This window comes from Argopecten irradians, chromosome 12 (genome assembly GCF_041381155.1).
Source record: "Argopecten irradians isolate NY chromosome 12, Ai_NY, whole genome shotgun sequence".
Taxonomy (NCBI): Eukaryota; Metazoa; Mollusca; class Bivalvia; order Pectinida; family Pectinidae; genus Argopecten; species Argopecten irradians.
Window position 1 is genome coordinate 42088615 of NC_091145.1, and position 26920 is coordinate 42115534.

The window sequence follows — 26920 nt, forward strand, 5'->3', positions numbered from 1 at the left end:
TGTAATCTATTTGTCTGTAATCCATTTGTCTGTAATCCATTTGTCTGTAATCGATTTGTCTGTAATTCATATGTCTGTAATCTGTTTGTCTGTAATGAATTTGTTATTCATTTGTCAGTAATCTGTCTGTAATCCATTTGTCTGTAATCTATTTGTAATACATTTGTCTGTAATCCATTTGTCTGTAATCTGTTTGTAATCCTTGTGTCTGTAATCTATTTGTCTATAATCCCTTTGTCTGTAATCCATTTGTCTATAATCTTTTTGTCTGTAATCTATTTTAAATCCTTGTGTCTGTAATCTATTTGTCTGTAATCCATTTGTCTGTAATCTGTTTGTCAGTAATCCATTTGTCTGTAATCTGTTTGTCTGTAATCCATTTATCTGTAATCTATTTGCCTGTAATCTATTTGTCTGTAATCTATTTGTCTGTAATCCTTTTTTCTGTAATGTATTTGTCTGTAATCTGTTTGTTATTCATTTGTCAGTAATCTGTCTGTAATACATTTGTCTGTAATCCATTTGTAATCTATTTGTCTGTAATCTATTTGTCTGTAATCCATTTGTCTGTAATCTATTTGTCTGTAATCTATTTGTCTGTAATCATATTTGTCTGTAATCCATTTGTCTGTAATCCATTTGCCTGTAATCTATTTGTCTGTAATTCATTTGTCTGTAATCTGTTTGTAATACATTTGTCTGTAATCCATTTGTCTGTAATCTTTTTGTCTGTAATCTATTTGTCTGTAATCCATTTGTCTGTAATCCATTTGTCTGTAATCTTTTTGTCTGTAATCTATTTGTCTGTAATCTATTTGTCTGTAATCCATTTGTCTGTAATCCATTTGTCTGTAATCTATTTGTCTGTAATCCATTTGTTTGTAATCAATTTGTCTGTAATCTTTTTGTCTGTAATTTATTTGTCTGTAATTCATTTGTCTGTAATTTATTTGTCTGTAATCTATTTGTCTGTAATCATTTTTCTGTGTCTTGCTATGACTGTGTAGGTGCTGGGCTTCATTGATGTTTACCAGGTGGGTTATGACTTACCTGATGTTTATCTGATGACTTATCTGATGTTTATAAGGTGGTGTGAGACTTACCCGATGTTTACTTGGAGGAAACGTTTTTAATGTTGTTGTGTGGCCATGAGAATCCTCTCCATACAAGAGAACTTGTACATCGTCCGAATCAGTCATTTGACAATTGCCACTTCCTGTAAATAAAAATAAAATCATATAAGATAAACAACTTAGATTTTGTCGATCAACCGTTTCATTAAATCTAAAGGTTTTATGTTTACAATTAACCATTTTTTTTTAAAGGAAAAATTGACAAAATGGAATGCATTGTTATGTCACAGCATAAGCTCATTTGCAAGTCAAAATAGAAGTTTGTGGATAAGTCAAACCAGTCCATAGAGGTGGTATGGAAATTTGGGGATGTTTCAAGACTGCCCATTGGGGTACATTGTAGAATAGCAGTTTGCGGATGTTTCAAGTCTGTCAATAGAGTTAGAATAGAAGTTTGGGGATGTTTCAAGTCTGTCAATAGAGTTAGAATAGAAGTTTGGGGATGTTTCAAGTCTGTCAATAGAGTTAGAATAGAAGTTTGTGGATTTTCAAGTCTGTCCATAGAGTTAGAATAGAAGTTTGGGGATGTTTCAAGTCTGTCAATAGAGTTAGAATAGAAGTTTGGGGATGTTTCAAGTCTGTCCATAGAGGTAGAATAGAAGTTTGGGGATGTTTCAAGTCTGTCAATAGAGTTAGAATAGAAGTTTGGGGATGTTTCAAGTCTGTCCATAGAGGTAGAATAGAAGTTTGGGGATGTTTCAAGTCTGTCAATACAGCTAGAATAGAAGTTTGTGGATGTTTCAAGTCTGTCCATACAGGTAGAATAGAAGTTTGGGGATGTTTCAAGTCTGCCATTAAAGGTGGAATAGAAGTTTGTGGATGTTTCAAGTCTGCCCATTGAGAAAGAATAGAAGTTTGTGGATGTTTCAAGTCTGTCCATAGAGATAGAAAAGAAGTTTGTGGATGTTTCAAGTCTGTCCATAGAGGTAGAATAGAAGTTTGTGGATGTTTCAAGTCTGTCCATAGATGTAGAATATAAGTTTGTGAATGTTTCAAGTCTGTCCATAGAGATAGAATAGAAGTTTGACGATGTTTCAAGTCTGTCCATAGAGGTAGAATAGAAGTTTGGGGATGTTTCAAGTCTGTCCATAGAGGTAGAATAGAAGTTTGGGGATGTTTCAAGTCTGTCCATAGAGGTAGAATAGAAGTTAGTGAATGTTTCAAGTCTGTCCATAGAGTTAGAATAGAAGTTTGGGGATGTTTCAAGTCTGTCCATAGAGGTAGAATAGAAGTTTGGGGATGTTTCAAGTCTGCCCATAGAGGTAGAATAGAAGTTTGGGGATGTTTCAAGTCTGTCAATAGAGTTAGAATAGAAGTTTGGGGATGTTTCAAGTCTGTCCATAGAGGTAGAATAGAAGTTTGGGGATGTTTCAAGTCTGCCCATAGAGTTAGAATAGAAGTTTGGGGATGTTTCAAGTCTGTCAATAGAGTTAGAATAGAAGTTTGGGGATGTTTCAAGTCTGTCCATAAAGGTAGAATAGAAGTTTGGGAATGTTTCAAGTCTGTCCATACAGGTAGAATAGAAGTTTGGGGATGTTTCAAGTCTGTCCATAGAGGTAGAATAGAAGTTTGGGGATGTTTCAAGTCTGTCCATAGAGTTAGAATAGAAGTTTGTGGATGTTTCAAGTCTGCCCATAGAGGTAGAATAGAAGTTAGTGAATGTTTCAAGTCTGTCCATAGAGTTAGAATAGAAGTTTGGGGATGTTTCAAGTCTGTCAATAGAGTGTAGAATAGAAGTTTGGGGATGTTTCAAGTCTGTCAATAGAGTTAGAATAGAAGTTTGGGGATGTTTCAAGTCTGTCCATACAGTTAGAATAGAAGTTTGTGGATGTTTCAAGTCTGTCCATAGAGGTAGAATAGAAGTTTGGGGATGTTTCAAGTCTGTCCATAAAGGTGGAATAGAAGTTTGGGAATGTTTCAAGTCTGTCCATAGAGTTAGAATAGAAGTTTGGGGATGTTTCAAGTCTGTCCATAAAGGTGGAATAGAAGTTTGGGGATGTTTCAAGTCTGTCAATAGAGTTAGAATAGAAGTTTGGGGATGTTTCAAGTCTGTCCATAGAGGTAGAATAGAAGTTTGGGGATGTTTCAAGTCTGCCCATAGAGTTAGAATAGAAGTTCGGGGATGTTTCAAGTCTGTCAATAGAGTTAGAATAGAAGTTTGGGGATGTTTCAAGTCTGTCCATAGAGGTAGAATAGAAGTTTGTGAACGTTTCAAGTCTGTCCATAGAGTTAGAATAGAAGTTTGGGGATGTTTCAAGTCTGTCCATAGAGGTAGAATAGAAGTTTGGGGATGTTTCAAGTCTGTCCATAAAGGTAGAATAGAAGTTTGGGAATGTTTCAAGTCTGTCCATAGAGTTAGAATAGAAGTTTGGGATGTTTCAAGTCTGTCAATAGAGTTAGAATAGAAGTTTGGGGATGTTTCAAGTCTGTCCATACAGGTAGAATAGAAGTTTGTGGATTTTCAAGTCTGTCCATAGAGTTAGAATAGAAGTTTGAGGATGTGTCTTGTGTAAATTTCCAACTTACCCATGGAAAAGTAAAATCGAAGATTTCCCACTCCTCTGGTATCTAGATATGGTGTACAGGCTTTTCTACGTCCATTACTGCTGAACACTAAAGAGTTCCCTTCATGTATGATGCCACAGTTTACATCTGGTAGGCCACCTTGTATGGACCATCTATATAAACAGTAATTATATATAGTCACAGTTAAGTTTGTTTATGCCTTACTAGTCAACAGGCAAAGAGTTATTTGTACTGACTTGGTGGGTCAAACTGACGCGATGTTCTGTTTTCTGAGGCTGAGGTAAACTGTCACTTGGTCAGTATCGATCAGCATCGTGTTACAGTAATTGGACAATTTTTTTGTTTTTGATACAATCCAATATTGATGTTATGGTGATGTAAGTGTATACCTACCCTGGTTGTTGTTTCAGCTCGAATACTTCCTCCAGTAGGACATCAGATAAATCCTCAGTACTTAGGTCAATATCTCTGGTTACCACATAGTTCACACTCTGGTTCACCATACTGAAGTACATCGAGTTCTCGTCTGACCGACACTTACGCTGGTAACATTAGATACATATAACTATTAATACTACAGTTCACCATACTGAAGTACATCGAGTTCTCGTCTGACCGACACTTACGCTGGTAACATTAGATACATATAACTATTAATACTACAGTTCATTAGTTTGAAGTACATCGAGTTCTCGTCTGACCGAAACTTACGCTTACTCATCAAACTAGAACTTTAAGCAAATGGACATATAATACCCTCCACAAAGTTTGAACATAAGTGATTTAAAAACTAATGAATTATTGGCCATTTAATGAAACCTGTGTATAGTGACCAGGATACCATGACAAACAATTTTGTTGGAAGTTTGTAGTTACACCTCATGCTATCATATCCATGTGCACCTATTCAATGTCAAAGTAAATGCCATACACAATAAAAAGTCTTGTGCGGTACCTAATTGGTTTGATTTACAGTTTGTGAACCATCAACTGTCAACTAGATGAGCGTTATTTCATTTCTCTACTTTTTGCCATAAAACGATATACAGGGACAAGGATAGAGATGGGAGTGATTTACCTGTATATTGGCTCCAGGGAAAAAAAGCCAGTTGGAGGGGTCAACAGGATCAAAGTTATCGGAAAATGACCGGTGGGCATTGTCTGTGTTGACCACTAGACATTGGGGGGGGGGGGGACATTGTCCCCATGGCCCATGCAGGACTTGTATGGTCCAGTCGGTGACTGCTGTCCTATAGGTGTGTATTCCCCAGTAGTATCCTCCAGACCTTCACTAGTGTTACCATGGATGTACTTCTTCACCAGCTTACCCCCTGTTGGTAATAGCAGTCATGTATGTGTGTATAAAAAAATGTCCAGCAGAAAGTAACAAAAGGCACAAAGGTCCTGTATCACTTACCCCTTGTAGGTTATAGCAGTCATGTATGTGTGTATAAAAAAATGAGGTAATTATCAGTAAGATCAACCAATACAGAGAATTTGTTTCTGTACCTATTTTTACCGACCAGGTGAGGTAATAATCAGTAAGATCAACCAATACAGAAAATTTGTTTCTAAGTCTGTACCTGTTTGTACCGACCAGGAAAGGTAATAATCAGTAAGATCAACCAATACAGAGAATTTGTTTGTTTCTGTACCTGTTTGTACCGACCAGGTGAGGTTATAATCAGTAAGATCAACAAATACAGAGAATTGGTTTCTAAATATGTACCTGTTTGTACCGACCAGGTGAGGTAATAATCAGTAAGATCAACCAATACAGAGAATTTGTTTCTAAGTCTGTACCTGTTTGTACCGACCAGGTGAGGTTATAATCAGTAAGATCAACCAATACAGAGAATTTGTTTGTTTCTGTACCTGTTTGTACCGACCAGGTGAGGTTATAATCAGTAAGATCAACAAATACAGAGAATTGGTTTCTGTACCTGTTTGTACCGACCAGGTGAGGTAATAATCAGTAAGATCAACCAATACAGAGAATTGGTTTCTAAATATGTACCTGTTTGTACCGACCAGGTGAGGTAATAATCAGTAAGATCAACCAATACAGAGAATTGGTTTCTAAATATGTACCTGTTTGTATCGACCAGGTGAGGTAATAATCAGTAAGATCAACCAATACAGAGAATTGGTTTCTAAATATGTACCTGTTTGTACCGACCAGGTGAGGTAATAATCAGTAAGATCAACCAATACAGAGAATTTGTTTCTAAATATGTACCTGTTTGTACCGACCAGGTGAGGTTATAATCAGTAAGATCAACCAATACAGAGAATTTGTTTCTAAGTCTGTACCTGTTTCAGTGTTGTTATCAGCTGGTCCATCAGACTGTGGGAAATCTAGTTGTTGACGAATGTCAGGTGTCAGGAAAGGTATAATGATGGATGGTGGCCGCTGTGACCAACGGACACAGACACTGTCCTGCTGACCACGGGCTGGAATGTGTACAAGGTGGGTCTCTGGCTTTGGTCCCTCTGGAGCACTGACAAAAATCCACACAAATAGAAAATAAATATAAGACAGTGGCGTAGGAAGATGAAACGTAATGGGGGGGCAAAGGTCCTCAATATTTTGTAAACCCCCTCAACCCCCCAAGTCTAGTTTGTGTGCATTGAATTTTTACTATTTAAAGATGCCCCACCGCTGACAAATGGTATTTTTTCATTATCAAAAACAGGAGTAGACGATTTAGTATTTTTCTTCAGTAACAAAAGTTACTTACTTTATACATTTACCACCATTGAAAAGTTTGAGCTTCTAATTTTACTTCAAGTTAAAAATATGAAAAATAATTAATTGCATCCCGAAAAAATTCCATGTCACTATATTCTATATGAAATGAAGTACTGATTGCGCATGCATCAATGGCGAAACAAATCATTTTATTTTTGTGTGTGTTAATTAGGCATATATATACACGATTAAACACCAATTATTATTCAAATGATGAATATCATTTATACTCTGTCGGCGGTGGAGCATCTTTAAGGTTTGGCATCATGTGCTTGAACGTTTTAGGAAATGCGCCGCGCAGCGGAAAATTTTTTGGAATGAAGTACGAAAAATGTGCAGGAGGACCCTTTTTTCTTTCAAATAAGCATTTTTTAGAAAATTTCAGTCGGGCGAAAATGGGGGGGCAAAAAGACATGTTTGCCCCCCCGTCCTGGGGAACGGGGGGCAGTTGCCCCCCCTGCCCCCCCGCTTCCTACGCCCCTGTAAGACATATATAAGATAAATATCAGACAAATATCAAATACACATGTATTTGCTTGTCACAATTACTATATAAACTAACCGAGCCGATTGTCCCTAAATGTTGACATGAACACATCAACTGATCAAAATCAATAACGCTTTATCTAACTGATGGTATCTATGACGACCTACTTTACCCTACCTGATGGTATCTATGAAGACCAACTTTACCTACCTGATGGTATCTATGACGACCTACTTTACCTACCTGATGGTATCTATGAAGACCAACTTTACCTACCTGATGGTATTTATGATGACCTACTTTACCTACCTGATGGTATCTATGACGACCTACTTTACCTACCTGATGGTATCTATGAAGACCTACTTTACCTACCTGATGGTATCTATGACGACCCACTTTACCTACCTGATGGTATCTATGACGACCCACTTTACCTACCTGATGGTATCTATGATGACCTACTTTACCTACCTGATGGTATCTATGATGACCTACTTTACCTACCTGATGGTATTTATGACGACCTACTTTACCTACCTGATGGTATCTATGATGACCTACTTTACCTACCTGATGGTATCTATGATGACCTACTTTACCTACCTGATGGTATCTATGATGACCTAATTTACCTACCTGATGGTATCTATGACGACCCACTTTACCTACCTGATGGTATCTATGATGACCTACTTTACCTACCTGATGGTATCTATGAAGACCTACTTTACCTACCTGATGGTATTTATGATGACCTACTTTACCTACCTGATGGTATCTATGACGACCTACTTTACCTACCTGATGGTATCTATGATGACCTACTTTACCTACCTGATGGTATCCATGATGACCTAATTACCTACCTGATGGTATCTATGAAGACCTACTTTACCTCCCTGATGGTATCTATGACGACCTACTTTACCTACCTGATGGTATCTATGACGACCCACTTTACCTACCTGATGGTATCTATGATGACCTACTTTACCTACCTGATGGTATCGATGATGACCTACTTTACCTACCTGATGGTATCTATGATGACCTACTTTACCTACCTGATGGTATCTATGATGACCTACTTTACCTACCTGATGGTATCTATGATGACCTACTTTACCTACGTGATGGTATTTATGATGACCTACTTTACCTACCTGATGGTATCGATGATGACCTACTTTACCTACCTGATGGTATTTATGATGACCTACTTTACCTACCTGATGGTATCTATGATGACCTACTTTACCTACCTGATGGTATCCATGATGACCTAATTACCTACCTGATGGTATCTATGATGACCTACTTTACCTACCTGATGGTATTTATGATGACCTACTTTACCTACCTGATGGTATCTATGATGACCTACTTTACCTACCTGATGGTATCTATGATGACCTGCTTTACCTACCTGATGGTATTTATGATGACCTACTTTACCTACCTGATGGTATCTATGACGACCCACTTTACCTACCTGATGGTATCTATGATGACCTACTTTACCTACCTGATGGTATCTATGATGACCTGCTTTACCTACCTGATGGTATCTATGATGACCTTCTTTACCAACCTGATGGTATCTATGACGACCTACTTTACCTACCTGATGGTATCTATGATGACCTTCTTTACCTAACTGATCATATCCATGACGACCTACTTTACCTACCTGATGGTATCTATAATTACCTACTTTACCTACCTGATGGTATTTATGATGACCTACTTTTTCTACCTGATGGTATCCATGATGACCTACTTTACCTACCTGATGGTATCTATGACGACCTACTTTACCGACCTGATGGTATCTATGACGACCTACTTTACCTACCTGATAGTATCTATGACGACCCACTTTACCTACCTGATGGTATCTATGATGACCTACTTTACCTACCTGATGGTATCTATGATGACCTACTTTACCTACCTGATGGTATCTATGACGACCCACTTTACCTACCTGATGGTATCTATGATGACCTACTTTACCTACTTGATGGTATCTATGATGACCTACTTTACCTACCTGATGGTATCTATATGACGACCCACTTTACCTACCTGATGGTACCTATGATGACCTACTTTACCTACTTGATGGTATCTATGATGACCTACTTTACCTACCTGATGGTATCTATGATGACCTACTTTACCTACCTGATGGTATCTATGATGACCTACTTTACCTACCTGATGGTATCTATGATGACCTACTTTACCTACCTGATGGTATCTATGATGACCTACTTTACCTACCTGATGGTATCTATGATGACCCACTTTACCTACCTGATGGTATCTATGATGACCTACTTTACCTACCTGATGGTATCTATGATGACCTACTTTACCTACCTGATGGTATCTATGATGACCTACTTTACCTACTTGATGGTATCTATGACGACCCACTTTACCTACCTGATGGTATTTATGATGACCTACTTTACCTACCTGATGGTATTTATGATGACCTACTTTACCTACCTGATGGTATCTATGATGACCTACTTTACCTACCTGATGGTATTTATGATGACCTACTTTACCTACTTGATGGTATCTATGACGACCCACTTTACCTACCTGATGGTATCTATGATGACCTACTTTACCTACTTGATGGTATCTATGATGACCTACTTTACCTACCTGATGGTATCTATGATGACCTACTTTACCTACTTGATGGTATCTATGATGACCTACTTTACCTACCTGATGGTATCTATGACGATCCATTCACTACAATAGCTGATCCCAAGAGCCACGACTATATCCTCCTCCTCAAACACTGAGCCTCCACAATTTCCCGCAGCTGTACCAGGAATGATATATAAATGGATCAGACAAAATATCTGGTGAAGTTTGGTTAAATACGGATAGGTTGTTATGGATCAGACAATCGTATATGGATGACTGACAGGGAAAGATGAAGGACAGCCATAGGATAGCATAAGACTCACTAAAAACCAGATAAGCAGTTAAATTTACCAATTAAGGAACAATTTGAAAATCTTTAATATTATGTCTTTCAGATCTTTGTTCTATTAATTATTATGATCACTATAAAGATGTAGTCTCAGTTCACATTGAAGTATTTCTATGCTATCTATTCGGTGTTTCATTTAGCGATACGTACAGATTGTAAACTGTAAAACAGCAGCTGATGTCAGGTTGAGGGGCACTGACATCTGAAAAATCAAAGTTAATTAATTATGTTTAACAATAAAAACAATTGAACAAATATATTATATTTTACTAAAAATCATATTATCAGACTTACATATAAACTTTTACACTATCTATTTTTACAAAACTTCTATTATCAGGTTTCCTATTATAAGACTTGTCATTATCAGATTTCCTATTATAAGACTTGTCAAATATCAGATTTCCTATTATAAGACTTGTCATTATCAGATTTTCTATCATAATACTTGTCATTATCAGATTTCCTATTATAAGACTTGTCATTATCAAATTTCCTTTTATAAGACTTGCTATTATCAGGTTTCCAATAATAAGACTTGCTATTGTCAGATTTCCTATTATAAGACTTGCTATTAACAAATTTCCAGTCATAAGACTTGTCATTATCTAGTTTCCAATTATAAGACTTGTCATTATCTAGTTTCCAATTATAAGACTTGCTATTAACAAATTTCCAATTATAAGACTTGTCATTATCTAGTTTCCAATTATAAGACTTGCTATTAACAAATTTCCAATTATAAGACTTGTCATTATCTAGTTTCCAATAATAAGACTTGCTATTGTCAGATTTCCTATTATAAGACTTGCTATTATCAAATTTCCAATTATAAGACTTGTCATTATCTAGTTTCCAATTATAAGACTTGCTATTAACAAATTTCCAATTATAAGACTTGTCATTATCAGGTTGTCAATTATAAGGCTTGTCATTATCAAGTTTCTTATTAAAAAAGACTTGTCATTATCAAATTTCCAATTATAAGACTTGCTATTATCAGATTTCCAATTATAAGACTTGCTATTAACAGATTTCCTATTATAAGACCTGTATTATCAGGTTTCAAATTATAAGACTTGCTATTATCAGATTTCCTATTATAAGACTTGTCATTATCAGGTTTCCAATAATAAGACTTGCTATTGTCAGATTTCCTATTATAAGACTTGCTATTATCAGATTTCCTATTATAAGACTTGTCATTATCAGGTTTCCAATTATAAGACTTGCTATTAACAGACTTCCTATTATAAGACTTGTCATTATCAGGTTGTCAATTATAAGACTTGTCATTATCAGGTTTCCAATTATAAGACTTGCTATTATCAGATTTCCTATTATAAGACTTGTCATTATCAGGTTTCCAATTATAAGACTTGTCATTATCAGGTTTCCAATTATAAGACTTGTTATTATCAAGTTTCCAATTATAAGACTTGCTATTAACAGATTTCCTATTATAAGACTTGTCATTATCAGGTTTCCAATTATAAGACTTGCCATTATCAGGTTTCCAATTATAAGACTTGCTATTATCAGATTTCCTATTATTATACTTGCTGTTATCAGATTTTATTCTATCAGCTTAGCTTTAATAAGACTTACAGATAATCTATTGCACTAAATATTTATATCATATTATATATAAAATATCAAAGAAACACAATTTAACAAAGCATGACAATTTATTGACTCGTGCCCTATCCGGGCCTCGAACTCACGATCTACGGCACCCAATCGCCTAGCCAGACATATCGACGCCTTCTACCACTTTTTTTCATGATATGTGTTGATCCAAAGATTTAATTTGACAATTTTCCACGGTGATCATGTCAGCATATCGAACCGACTATCACTTCGTCATAGAAACATCCTTTTTTTTGAGGATGTGGATGTGGCGCAGTGGTAGAAGGTGCAATTATGCTTGGCTAGGCGATTGGGTGCCGTAGATCGTGAGTTCGAGGCCCGGATAGGGCACGAGTCAATAAATTGTCATGCTTTGTTAAATTGTGTTTCTTTGATATATCATATTATATAATAAGACTTACAGATAATCTATTGCACTTAATATTTATATCATATTATATATTGCTTTCATCAGACTCACAGATATTACATTAAACATCCTATTATCAGACTTGGTATAAATAGACTTACCAGACTGCGAGATCCCTCGGTGTCACAGAAGAGAACAGAGTCTCCATGAAGCACAGTCCCACAGTCACTGTTAATGCTGGCCCCTTCATGGAGTCCCCTGTGAGGAGTTGATAAGAATGGTAAAAATAGGTATTACTCATGTACAATTAATAGTAGCAAATAAAATTTGTCATCCATTAAAAATGTCTGTGATACAAACTATAAAACTATAACAAGTCATTACAGTTTAATCAAAATGTCATCAAATGATATTCACACAAGTCATTACATTTTTAATCAAAATGTCATCAATATTTCATATTTTATCAAGATGTCATCAATATTTCATATTTTATCAAGATGTCATCAATATTTCATATTTTATCAAGATGTCATCAATATTTCATATTTTATCAAGATGTCATCAATATTTCATATTTTATCAAGATGTCATCAATATTTCATATTTTATCAAGATGTCATCAATATTTCATATTTTATCAAGATGTCATCAATATTTCATATTTTATCAAGATGTCATCAATATTATTTCATATTTTATCAAGATGTCATCAATATTTCATATTTTATCAAGATGTCATCAATATTTCATATTTTATCAAGATGTCATCAATATTTCATATTTTATCAAGATGTCATCAATATTTCATATTTTATCAAGATGTCATCAATATTTCATATTTTATCAGATATCAATAATTCATATTTTATCAAGATGTCATCAATATTTCATATTTTATCAAGATTCATCAATATTTCAATTTGATATCATCAGATATTCATATTTCATATTTTATCAAGATGTCATCAATATTTCATATTTTATCAAGATGTCATCAATATTTCATATTTTATCAAGATGTCATTCAATATTTCATATTTTATCAAGAATCATCAAAATTTCATTAGAATTCTGTTCATCTATTGCTGCAATATACTAATCATTATAATAGTTAAGTTGTATAGTTGCATTAGGTACTGAAAAAAGGATACAGAAAAATGATGGCAATAAATCTGTATCAATGTCATTTTGCATATTTTATCCTGATGCTATTTTATCAACGATGTCATCAATTTAAGCCTGATGTATTTGTAAATTCATCATTTCATTTTATCGAAAAAGATTTTATCCTGGATGTCATCAATATTCATATTCAGATGTCCCACTGACATCTTATTTTATCCTACATCAAAATTCATATTTTTCACTTCCAAGATTGCACATTATTTCATATTTTATCCAGTTGTCATCAATATGTACTTGAGAATTTCATTAGACTTTTTAGCTATTGCTGCAACTATACTTTTTACAGTTTGTTGCTTTTTGCATTATGTTGAAAAAGGATACAAGCAAATGGTAAGCAGCTGTATTTGTCAACGAAAAAGAAAGGCAAAATTATGCAGACATCCCTCATTTTTGATTTTGGACTATAGCTAACCCAGAAAAAAAAAACCCATATAATCAGGACCATCTAAGACAAGTCCAATACAGGAGTAAAACTTGGGAAGTTTAAAATGTGAAAAGCTTAAAATGTACAGTGTACTGCTTACAATGACAGACGTAGGATAATGGACTATAGGTCATTCTGTCCTGGGTCAAATAAAGTTGAATGGTTACAAATGCTTACTGAACAGGACAAATCTTACCATATATTAGCATCAAAGCTGGATGATATATCAAAACTTTCCCTCAATATGTAGTTGTCAGTGTTGATTCCAACCGTATCTGGCCTCTCTGGTTCTCTCGAAGCTGTTATCAAAAAACATAAATATTTAATTTTACTATACCTCAAGTGAAAAATCCTGCATTTTGATTAGTGGAGAGATATTTGGTATTTTACACTATCACACGGCGGGTAACATTAGAACAATAGGAAACAATAGACACGTTCGTAGCAACCCCCTAGCAACGGGTGATAGTGTATTTTTGACATTGCAAAATATTAACCGCCCAAAAAGATGCGCACTCGTTTCTTTTTTCGATGCCATCTTTGTTTTTTGAAGCGACGCTTCAAAATTTGTCTGGAGCTATTTAGTAAAAGCTTTGCCAAATTAATTTGTTTAGCAATATATTGTTTTCAAATAAAGGACGGAGCTTTCCATTTACGCCTTTTCGCTTACCATCCAAGCGCTAGGCCTATATGTTGGTTTTATGAACCCCTCGGTGATTAGGTGAACAGAAGACATGCGATTTCAAGCGTCTTCGTGACGTTGCTAATGTTGTAAACAGACGATGGGACGAAACCAAAATTCATTGAGATTTACAAAAACATAAGATTTTAACAAACACAGGAGACATGACAACAAGAATTTTCACTAAATGGTTATTGTGAGTATTATTTTTAATAATGCAATGATAGTTAGTGCTACTGAGTAGAAGCTTATATGCTATTCTACTGCCGACGGTGACTGTTCGACTTTTGCTAAAATCAGTAAAAAAAAAACTCAGAATATCACTGTCACCCTCAGCTCCGCCTCCGGTGACAGTGATATCCTTGGGGTGACACTAGGCACTGTCACCCTCTAATGCAGGTAGTATTTATATAATAATACATAGTATTGCATTGATTAGTTTATTACTTGAAACATAAAATTAGTAAATGTTTTATGACTTTGTAATAGAACATTTTATTTCAAATTTAAGACTAACTATCAAGGTACTGATCAATGAAATGATTTCAACAATTAAGCAATGAAAAACTGTCAACAACAAATCACTATAAAGCTTTTAATATCCTATCAATGAAAAACTGTCAACAACAAATCACTATAAAGCTTTTAATATCCTATCAATGAAAAACTGTCAACAACAAATCACTATAAAGCTTTTAATATCCTATCAATGAAAAAACTGTCAACAACAAATCACTATAAAGCTTTTTACTATCCTATCAATGAAAAATCAGAAAACTGTCAACAACAAATCACTATAAAGCTTTTAAATATCCTATCAATGAAAAAACTGTCAACAACAAATCACTATAAAGCTTTTAATATCCTATCAATGAAAAACTGTCAACAACAAATCACTATAAAGCTTTTAATATCCTATCAATGAAAAACTGTCAACAACAAATCACTATAAAGCTTTTAATATCCTATCAATGAAAAACTGTCAACAACAAATCACTATAAAGCTTTTAATATCCTATCAATGAAAAACTGTCAACAACAAATCACTATAAAGCTTTTAATATCCTATCAATGAAAAACTGTCAACAACAAATCACTATAAAGCTTTTAATATCCTATCAATGAAAAACTGTCAACAACAAATCACTATAAAGCTTTTAATATCCTATCAATGAAAAACTGTCAACAACAAATCACTATAAAGCTTTTAATATCCTATCAATGAAAAAACTGTCAACAACAAATCACTATAAAGCTTTTAATATCCTATCAATGAAAAACTTGTCAACAACAAATCACTATAAAGCTTTTAATATCCTATCAATGAAAAACTGTCAACAACAAATCACTATAAAGCTTTTAATATCCTATCAATGAAAAACTGTCAACAACAAATCACTATAAAGCTTTTAATATCCTATCAATGAAAAACTGTCAACAACAAATCACTATAAACTTTTAATATCCTATCAATGAAAAAACTGTCAACAACAAATCACTATAAGCTTTTAATATCCTATCAATGAAAAAACTGTCAACAACAAATCACTATAAAGCTTTTAATATCCTATCAATGAAAAACTGTCAACAACAAATCACTATAAAGCTTTTAATATCCTATCAATGAAAAACTGTCAACAACAAATCACTATAAAGCTTTTAATATCCTATCAATGAAAAACTGTCAACAACAAATCACTATAAAGCTTTTAATATCCTATCAATGAAAAACTGTCAACAACAAATCACTATAAAGCTTTTAATATCCTATCAATGAAAAACTGTCAACAACAAATCACTATAAAGCTTTTAATATCCTATCAATGAAAAAACTGTCAACAACAAATCACTATAAAGCTTTTAATATCTTATCAATGAAAAACTGTCAACAACAAATCATATAAAGCTTTTAATATCCTATCAATGAAAAACAAAAATCCACTAATGTCAACAATGAAAAACTGTCAACAACAAATCACTATAAAGCTTTTAATATCCTATCAATGAAAAACTGTCAACAACAAAACTATGTCTATCAATGAAAAACTGTCAAACAACAAATCACTATAAAGCTTTTAATATCCTATTCCTATCAATGAAAAACTGCAACAACAAATCACTATATAGCTTTTAATATCCTATCAATGAAAAACTGTCAACAACAAATCACTATAAAGCTTTTAATATCCTATCAATGAAAAACTGTCAACAACAAATCACTATAAAGCTTTTTAATATCCTATCAATGAAAACTGTCACAACAAATCACTATATATGCTCTTTATATCAATCAATGAAAAACTGTCAATCACAAATCACTATCAAGCTTTTAATTATCCTATCAATGAAAAACTGTCAACAACAAATCACTATAAAGCTTTTAATATCCTATCAATGAAAAACTGGTCAACAACAAATCACTAAATATAATGCTTTTTTAATATCCTATCAATGAAAAAGTCAACAAAAATCACTATAAGTTTTAATTCCTATCAATGAAAAACTGTCAACAACAAATCACTATAAAGCTTTTAATATCCTATCAATGAAAAAACTGTCAACAACAAATCACTATAAAGCTTTTAATATCCTATCAATGAAAAACTGTCAACAACAAATCACTATAAAGCTTTTAATATCCTATCAATGAAAAACTGTCAACAACAAATCACTATTAAGCATTTTTCTATCCTATCAATGAAAAACTGTCACACAAATCACTATAAAGCTTTTAATATCCTATCAATGAAAACTGTCAACAAATCACTAATAAGCTTTTAATATCCTATCAATGAAAAACTGTCAACAAACAAATCACTATAAAGCTTTTAATATCCTATCAATGAAAAACTGTCAACAACAAATCAGAAAGGCTGTAAATCGTGTAAATTTATTAATATCCATTCAGTGAAATCAGCAACCAATCAGTGTAAAGCTATCATATATCTACAGTGAAAGGCTGTCAGCAACCAAAATCAGTGCTGTCAACAACCAATCAGTAATTATATAAAGTATATAAGTTATTATATCCTAATCAGTTATTAAATAATCAGTATATAAAGTAATAATATCCAATCATGTATTAATATAAAGTATATTAAAGTATTAATATCCAATCAGTATATATAGTTTTAATACCAAATCAGTATATAAAGTAATTAATATCAATCAGTAATATAAAGTTATTAATACCAAATCAGTGCACGGCTGCCAGCAACATTCATTGTAAGAGTAATAAATATATTCCAATCAGTGTAAAGTAATGTAATATCTAATCAGTATAAAGTTATTATTATATAATCAGTGAATGGCTGCAACTCTCTTTCCTCAGCCATATCAAAGTTAAGGACTTCAGTGGCATTGTAACAATATATATTAAAAATTTACACATAAAAATAGGTTCTAATGTTTTAAAAAGGCATAAGTGAGACAAAAAATAAAGTGAGATGTAGGGGTGAATGTAGTAGTGTAGAAACAGATGAGAATGAGGGACATGTGAGACAAAATAAAGTGAGTGTAGAAACTGATGTAGGGTGAATGTAGTGTAGAAATGATTAGATGATGAGGGACTGTGAGACAAAATAAAGTGTGGATGTAGGGTGAAATGTAGTGTAGAACTGATTTAGAATGAGGGGACTGTGAGACAAAATAAAGTGAGATATAGGGTGAATGTAGTAGTGTAGAACTTGATGAGAATGAGGGACTGTGAGGGACAAAATAAAGTGAGATGTAGGGTGAATGTAGTGTAGAACTGATTAGAATGAGGGACTGTGTGAGACAAAATAAAGTGAGATATAGGGTGATTATAGTAGTGTAGAACTGATGAGAATGAGGGAATGTGAGAGACAAAATAAAGTGAGATGTAGGGTGAATGTATAGTAGTGTAGAACTGATGAGAATGAGGGAATGTGAGACAAAATAAAGTGAGATGTAGGGTGAATGTAGTAGTGTAGAACTGATGAGAATGAGGGACAGTGAGACAAAATAAAGTGAGATTTAGGGTGAATATAGAAGTGTAGAACTGATGAGAATGAGGGACTGTGAGACAAAATAAAGTGAGATGTAGGGGTGAGATGTAGTGTAGAACTGATGAGAATGAGGGATTGTGAGACAAAATAAAGTGAGATGTTAGGGGTGAATATAAAAGTGTAGAACTGATGAGAATGAGGGACTGTGAGACAAAATAAAGTGAGATGTAGGGTGAATAGTAGTGTAGAACTGATGAGAATGAGGGACAGTGAGACAAAATAAAGTGAGATGTAGGGTGAATGTAGTAGTGTAGAACTGATGAGAATGAGGGACTGTGAGACAAAATAAAGAGAGATGTAGGGTGAATATAGTAGTGTAGAAACTGATGAGTATGAGGGACAGTGAGACAAAAATAAAAGTGAGATGTAGGGTGAATATAAAAGTGTAGAACTGATGAGAATGAGGGACTGTGAGACAAAATAAAGTGAGATGTAGGGTGAATGTAGTTGTAGAACTGATGAGAATGAGGGATTGAGAGACAAAATAAAGTGAGATGTAGGGTGAAAGTAGAAGTGTGAGAACTGATGAGAATGAGGGACAGTGAGACAAAATAAAGTGAGATGTAGGGTGAATATAGTAGTGTAGAACTGATGAGAATGAGGGACAGTGAGACAAAATAAAGTGAGATGTAGGGTGAATATAGTAGTGTAGAACTGATGAGAATGAGGGACTGTGAGACAAAATAAAGTGAGATGTAGGGTGAATATAGTAGTGTAGAACTGATGAGAATGAGGGACAGTGAGACAAAATAAAGTGAGATGTAGGGTGAATATAGTAGTGTAGAACTGATGAGAATGAGGGACAGTGAGACAAAATAAAGTGAGATGTAGGGTGAATATAGTAGTGTAGAACTGATGAGAATGAGGGACAGTGAGACAAAATAAAGTGAGATGTAGGGTGTGAATATAGTAGTAGTGATAGAACTGATGAGAATTGGGACAGTGAGACAAAATAAAGTGAGATGTAGGGTGAATGTAGTGTAGAACTGATGAGAATGAGGGACAGAGAGACAAAATAAAGTGAGATGTAGGGTGAAATAGTAGTGTAGAACTGATGAGAATGAGGGACAGTGAGACAAAATAAAGTGAGATGTAGGGTGAATATAGTAGTGTAGAACTGATGAGAATGAGGGACTGTGAGACAAAATAAAGTGAGATGTAGGGTGAATATAGTAGTGTAGAACTGATGAGAATGAGGGACTGATGAGACAAAATAAAGTAAGATGTAGGGTGAATATAAAGTGCTAGAACTGATGAGATATGAGGGACTGTGAGACAAAATAAAGCGTGATGTAGGTGAAAGTGTAGAACTGATGAGAATGAGGGACAGAGAGACAAAATAAAGTGAGATGTAGGGTGAAAGTAGAAGTGTAGAAACTGATGAGCAATGAGGGACAGTGAGACAAAATAAAGTGAGATGTAGGGTGAAATAGTAGTGTAGACTGATAAGAATGAGGGACTGTGAGACAAAATAAAGTGAGATGTAGGGTGAATGTAGTAGTGTAGAATGATGAGAATGAGGGACAGAGAGACAAAATAAAGTGAGATGTAGGGGTGATATAGTAGTGTAGAACTGATGAGAATGAACAGTGAGACAAAATTAAGTGAGATGTAGGGTGAGACAAAATAAAGTGAGAGACATGTAGGGTGAATGTATGATAGTAGTGTAGAACTGATGAGAATGAGGGACAGTGAGACAAAATAAAGTGAGATGTAGGGTGAAATGTAGAAGAAGTGTAGAACTGATGAGAATGAGGGGACAGTGAGACAAAATTAAAGTGAGATGTAGGGGTGAAAATAGTAGTGTAGAACTGATGAGAATGAGGGACAGTGAGACAAAATAAAGTGAGATGTAGGGTGATGTAGAACTGATGAGAATGAGGGACTGTGAGACAAAATAAAGTGGAGATGTATGTTGTAGTGTAGAAACTGATGAGAATGAGGGACTGTCAGACAAAATGATGAGATGTAGGGTGATACTTAGAACACAGAAAGGGACTGTACACACTTCCAGATAGCTTACCATCAGCCGCCGGGGGCAAGCCAGAGGAACGACAACTGATGACCTGGACGGGGTGAGATGTGACTGTGGACAATGGAACACATCAAGTTTTGGGCGGATACAGCATCGCTATGGTAACCAAGACTTTCAAGGCGATCCCTGGCCCCGCTACTCATTGTGTACAATCCCGTCATGAGGAAGCCATCAAAATTCTGGTTGGATGTTATAGACACTGGAAATAAGCCATCAAATTCTTATTAGATGTTATCTATAGACACTGCAAATAAGCCATCAAAATTTTGATTAGATGTTATAGACATTGGAAATAAGTCATCAAAATTCTTGTTAGATGTTATAGACACTGGAAATAAGCCATCAAAATTCTGGTTAGATGTTATAGACACAGGAAATAAGCCATCAAAATTCTGGTTAGATGTTATAGAAACTGGAAATAAGCCATCAAAATTCTGGCTAGATGTTATAGACACTGGAAATAAGTCATCAAAATTCTTGATTAGATGTTATAGACACTGGAAATAAGCCATCAAAATTAAGGTAAGATGTTATCTATAGACACTGGAAATAAGTCATCAAAATTCTGATCAGATGCTATAGACACTGGAAATAAGCCATCAAAATTCTGGTTAGATGTTATAGACACTGGAAATAAGTCATAAAAATTCTGGTTAGATGTTATAGACACTGGAAATAAGCCATCAAAATTTCGGTTAGATGTTATATATAGACACTGGAAATAAGTCATCAAAATTCTGATCAGATTCTATTGACACTGGAAATAAGTTATCAAAATTCTGATTAGATGTTATAGACACTGGAAATAAGTCATCAAAATTCTGATTAGATGTTATAGACACAGGAAATAAGTCCCATCAAAAATTCTGGTTAGATGTTATAGACACTGGAAATAAGCCATCAAAATTCTTGGTTAGATGTTATATATAGACACTGGAAATAAGTCATCAAAATTCTGATCAGATTCTATAGACACTGGAAATAAGTTATCAAAATTCTGATTAGATGTTATAGACACTGGAAATAAGTCATCAAAATTCTGATTATATGTTATAGACACTGGAAATAAGCCATCAAAATTCTGGTCAGATGTTTATAGACACTGGAAATAAGCCATCAAAATTCTAGATATTAGATAAGCCATTATTCTGGTTAGATATTATAGGACTAGAAATAAGCCATCAAAATTCTGGTTAGATGTTATAGACACTGGATATAAGTCATCAAAATTCTGATTAGATGTTATAGACACTGGAAATAAGTCATCAAAATTCTGATCAGATGCTATAGACACTGGAAATAAGCCATCAACTTTCTGGTTAGATGTTATAGACACTGGAAATAAGCCATCAAAATTCTGGTTAGATATTATAGACACTAGATATAAGCCATTAAAATTCTGGTTAGATGTTATAGACACTGGAAATAAGCCATCAACTTTCTGGTTAGACGTTATAGACATTGGAAATAAGTCATCAAAATTCTGGTTAGATGTTATAGACACTGGAAATAAGCCATCAAAATTCTGGTTAGATGTTATAGACACTGGATATAAGCCATCAAAATTCTGGTTAGATGTTATAGACACTGGAAATAAGCCATCAAAATTCTGGTTAGATGTTATAGACACTGGAAATAAGCCATCAAAATTCTGGTTAGATGTTATAGACACTGGAAATAAGCCATCAAAATTCTGGTAAGCCGTACATCATGTTTGGAAAACAACGCTACATTGTTTCAGTTAAATTTTTATTTGAAAAGCCACATACATGTCCATGGTAGGCCATATTATATAAACTGCAAAAGACACAACAGATAAAATATTGTTTTTTTCTCCTCTTTTAATCTGCATGTATTTTTAATGTGTCTGTATGTTTGTAACAGATGATTTTTTTTCCCATCAAAACGTTGGTCTAAAGAGGTGGCCCGCAATAATTGTCAATTTTCACTACGATCTTATTTTGCACATGAAATCACCAGCATATATCAAAAATCCCCAGTATTACATACACGCACAGTTGTATTACTATAGGTTGGACTGAAAAGGAAAGTACTACTTATTCATTCATGAAAAATTACGTTATGTTAAACCCCTCACATGATACTCCACATGATATTATATGTACTCAACATTTATGACATCATCATTTACATGTAAGTGACATCATTTTATAGGTTATGACGTCAATAATGTGTCATTATGTAGGGGATATATCACGCTACCGAATAAGTTGAAATATAACATATTTTTCTCCGTGTGTATTTTCTTAAGCACTGAGACCTATAGCTTATTCAAAACAAAATCCATATGCATGCTGACAGTTCCGCGATCGGCACACCGGCTTCCGGTAGTTGATTATCTCAGATAATGTAACAACTTATGGGAACTCAAGGGAGGTAAGACAAAGAAAAAAATCTGTTGTCAAAAAATGTGAAGATTGCTTTCATTAATTTTACTATTTAGAGACAAAATATAAGCTAATATCAACTAATAGATGTTTATATAGGACATATAATTTTTTCTAGACTATTATCTCATTTTCCATGTCCCTTCTGTTTTTACCCGCTTTAATATTGACATTTCAAATGTTTAATTAATGTGAATGTTCAGCTTCGCTATTTTTAATACCAAAATTTGTCCACTTAATGTAATTTGTCCAGCATTTCTTTAATGGGTACACAAGTACTCAGAAAAAATCAACTTGTGCCATATAGTGTTGATATATTGGCCATGACATTAAGTAAGTTAATAACTAAAGAACTTCTAATCAATGTGGTTCAGAAAACAATATACATTGAAAAGGCATAAAGCAACTTTGATAGAACATTGCTATCAAAATATTGAGTGTTCCCCCCCGAGGCGGAACAAGGAAATAATTTATAGGGCTGGTCCCAACATTGAGGGGAAAACATTTCACTGCCATGAAACAACTGTATGATATTTATGACATTTCAATAACAACTGTTATCTTCGATTTCATCAGACTTATTATAAATGAGCAGCAAACAGATTGAATACTTTACTCCAGTGAGCGATTGAATACTTTACTCCAGTGAGCGATTGAATACTTTACTCCAGTGAGCGATTGAATACTTTACTCCAGTGAGCGTATTAAATACTTTATTGAGCGATTGAATACTTTACTCCAGTGAGCGATTGAATACTATTTACTCCAGTGAGCGATTGAATACTTTACTCCAGTGAGCGATTGAATACTTTACTCCAGTGAGCGATTGAATACTTTACTCCAGTGAGCGTATTAAATACTTTACTCCAGTGAGCGATTGAATACTTTACTCCAGTGAGCGTATTAAATACTTTACTCCAGTGAGCGATTGAATACTTTACTCCAGTGAGCGTATTAAATACTTTACTCCAGTGAGCGATTGAATACTTTACTCCAGTGAGCGTATTAAATGGCTGTACAGTGCTACTATTAATCTCCTTAGTTGATTTTGCAGAGAGTCAATTAGCAGTTTGTCAGTTTGTTTTGTTTAATACTAATTGCTCATAAGGGTATAAGGCTAATCATAATTCAACAACAATTTCAACATAAAGATAAAATAGATTCCGTTAATACTAACTTTACAACATTTTATAAGATTTTTAAGAACTCCCATTCTTTATCTACATGCTGATTTAAGGAAGATATAATCTCCACATGGTTTCAGAGTACAATGAGAAATGAAAATGTCACTATAATCATGTGATTAAGCTAATCCCCTTTTATGATATGTTTTTCAAATGATCTACTAAAAGTCATGCATAATTCTGGGAAAAGTAATTTGTCTTGATATATTAAGTCGCTTTCAAAAAAAAAAAAAAAATCATTAAAATAATATGCATCATCTATTAGGCCAATATTTTCAGGACTATTGCTAATCTAGATCTCTATACATCATATTTGTTATCATTTCATAAGAAAGCTAACGTTTCACATTTCTATGAGCAAACATATTTCTTACTGTCTTTTTACTACAAAGGCAAACTGCCTTGATTTTTAAAATAATGACCTTTGACACAAACATTTATTTTCTTTTTTCTTTATTTTTTCATCTTAACTAAAATTTATGAAAAATGTGTCATATGCCTTATCAATTAAACTAATTGATTTATAATTCCCAACACTTTGACATAAACAAAGAAAATCTTACCGTTGTAGAAATCCCCTGGCGTGTAATACTCTGGGTTTCCCTGGACGGACACCTGGATAGACACCTCACCTTTCTCGGATACAAGGTCATTTGTGTTGCCATGGTAATTACACAAAAAGAAAAATGGCTCCACATAAGGAGAAAATCCAACACAAGTCTTTGTCAGGGAAAATATCACTTGTATGACTAAAACAAAAGTCCTCGCCATTGTTTAATAGACGAACCTGAAAGGAAATTAAGTGCATATCAATTGTAACTAGCTTAATTAAATCAATATCTATGTACCAGTAGTTAGCTTTATGGCAAAAATTTTAATGTTCCAAACTCATTTTCTTTATGCCTCAAATAATATTCCATTTTTACCTCCTTATCAAAAAAAAAATAGATCTTTGTTTCTGGTTGAAATATAGTAATCACTATACTCACTTTGTTTTATAAAATCAATTAAAAGTAAATTTTCAGTAAAATAAAAGATGTGTCCTTACCTTGTGGTGTTGAACATCTCGAGTCTATGAAAACATTACATCTGTAAACTCGAGACCGATAGCCTCGTAACATCGGTGGAGTATTTCAGACGTCATTCACTTGAACCAATTTTACATAAGAGAGGCCCCCACAGGGTGTTTCCTAGTCAGAATATCTTCTGCACAAAGCTGTATGTGGGCTTTATATCATCACTTGTTGTTGTTTTTGTTAAAACTTTTGTTGTTTACAATGTTGTTTTTTTTTGTATCATAATTCAATCTTCTTGTTCTGAAAATTTTGAGTAGAGAATAAGAAATGCACTTAACAATAAAAGCATCACTGTTAATTGAGGTCTCCTATCATCAATAGAAGCCCATTCTTCATCATTAGGGGGGAGGGGTATGTCAGAGGCAGATAATCCTTGGTATGGTTTGTTTCATTTTAACATCCTATAGCAATGGTTAATTTTAAGGACTCTCCTGGTTTAGGAGGTAGAGGAAAGCCAAAGTACCCAGAAAAATACCACCAACCTTCAGTCAGTAACTTCATGATAACAACTGCATTTTGAACTAGATGCTTGTGGAAATTCATATGTCGGGACATTTTAATTATAACCACTCGGCTACCGCGACCCTATTTGACTATAATAAGAAATAACAAGGCAATCAAATACCGTATATATCAGTCAATATAAAACAATTTAGAAAATATGATCACTTATTGTATTATTACAATGTATTGAAGTAGGTTCAGCAGTACCAAATATTACGTATGCACCAAAGAGACCTAGATTTCTTAATCATTTTTAAATGTCAGTGTTTAATAATAAATCTTGGTGAAATGACGGACCCCACACAGTTTATGATTTCTATCAAATTTTAGATGATAAGAAAAAAACGATTTAGCCAAATTTTTCTCTTCAATCAAAATAAATAAGCGTTTACGTAAATTTAGTGATGTTATCTCGTCCGGACAGATAGCGGAACTGAAGTGATATACTAGAAGTTTATCTTGATATATTACCAATGCTAAGGGTTTCTGAGGCACTTCACACTTCTCAAAAGTTAAGGGTCAAAAGGTATCAAGTTATGTACGATATCAATCACCTCCATCATCAGATAAGCTTCGGCTGCTCAAGTACCCAGCACTTACGCTGCTCCAATTCCATACATCTTCTGACCAGGTTTGTGTATGAAGCACCCAAACAAGAGGTCAATGCATCATAATTGTTTAATAATGATATATATTCACATAAATTAATAATTTACGAATGGTTTTCATCAATGCACACAGGTTCTTATAACCTCATACAATTACTGGGTAAGTCATGTGTGCCAATTTATTTCAAACTGAATCACCAATTTGTAAATAAAAAATTGTGTGTATTATACATGTGTGCATTGATTTCAAACCAAATTACTAGTACATGAATTTGAATTTGTGAATTCATTTCAAACAAATCAGTATATGACTTTGTATATGTAAAATAATTTTAGAGAGAATCAACAGTATGTTTGTTTGTGAAGCTATCAATCCTTGCTGTTTACAGTTGACTGTACGAGGAATTGTATAGCATAGATATAATATCATTCTCAAGCCCCAGTATGCATGATAGAAAGTAGCTAACATTATATTTATTATAAACGAGACATGTACAATAACATAAATGTATTTCGAAAATCCAACAGAGGCCGCCATTCTGTCCCTCAGTCCTCGTAATCCTGACGTCACATCATTTTTCTTTACGTCATTATATTGTTTCTGTCTGACATCACAAAATATTTCCAGCCAATGAAAATCGCATCAGGTCATAGTACACTAGTGATATACGCAAAAATATTACACGGGCGAAATCACCGGATATCAGGCGGATTATGTGACAAAAATATATATCTGGTCTCTCAGCCCCTTATATTAGTTACTGACAAGATCGGTAAAAGATTCAATAATGTTTGACAAAAAAATGATCTGAGATCAAGGTCAAGGACATTTATTTAAGCAAAGTCAATCTATCATCCTTT

General features: G+C 33.9%; 1 protein-coding gene across 1 annotated transcript in view; it reads right to left on the reverse strand.

Annotated features, from left to right (window-relative positions):
* LOC138305118 (reelin-like) overlaps positions 1–25044 on the reverse strand; it is a 133449-nt gene extending 108405 nt beyond the window's left edge. The window contains exons 1-13 of the mRNA XM_069245518.1: positions 24920–25044; positions 24435–24658; positions 20275–20478; positions 13731–13893; positions 12084–12180; positions 10074–10125; positions 9650–9749; positions 5973–6160; positions 4871–4990; positions 4738–4832; positions 4053–4201; positions 3660–3811; positions 1104–1216 (exon numbers count right to left, since the gene is read on the reverse strand). Coding sequence (XP_069101619.1) covers positions 1104–1216; positions 3660–3811; positions 4053–4201; positions 4738–4832; positions 4871–4990; positions 5973–6160; positions 9650–9749; positions 10074–10125; positions 12084–12180; positions 13731–13893; positions 20275–20478; positions 24435–24642 — 1641 coding nt within the window. The 5' untranslated portion in view covers positions 24643–24658; positions 24920–25044. The remainder of the gene's footprint in view (positions 1–1103; positions 1217–3659; positions 3812–4052; positions 4202–4737; positions 4833–4870; positions 4991–5972; positions 6161–9649; positions 9750–10073; positions 10126–12083; positions 12181–13730; positions 13894–20274; positions 20479–24434; positions 24659–24919) is intronic.
* Positions 25045–26920: the final 1876 nt, after the last annotated feature.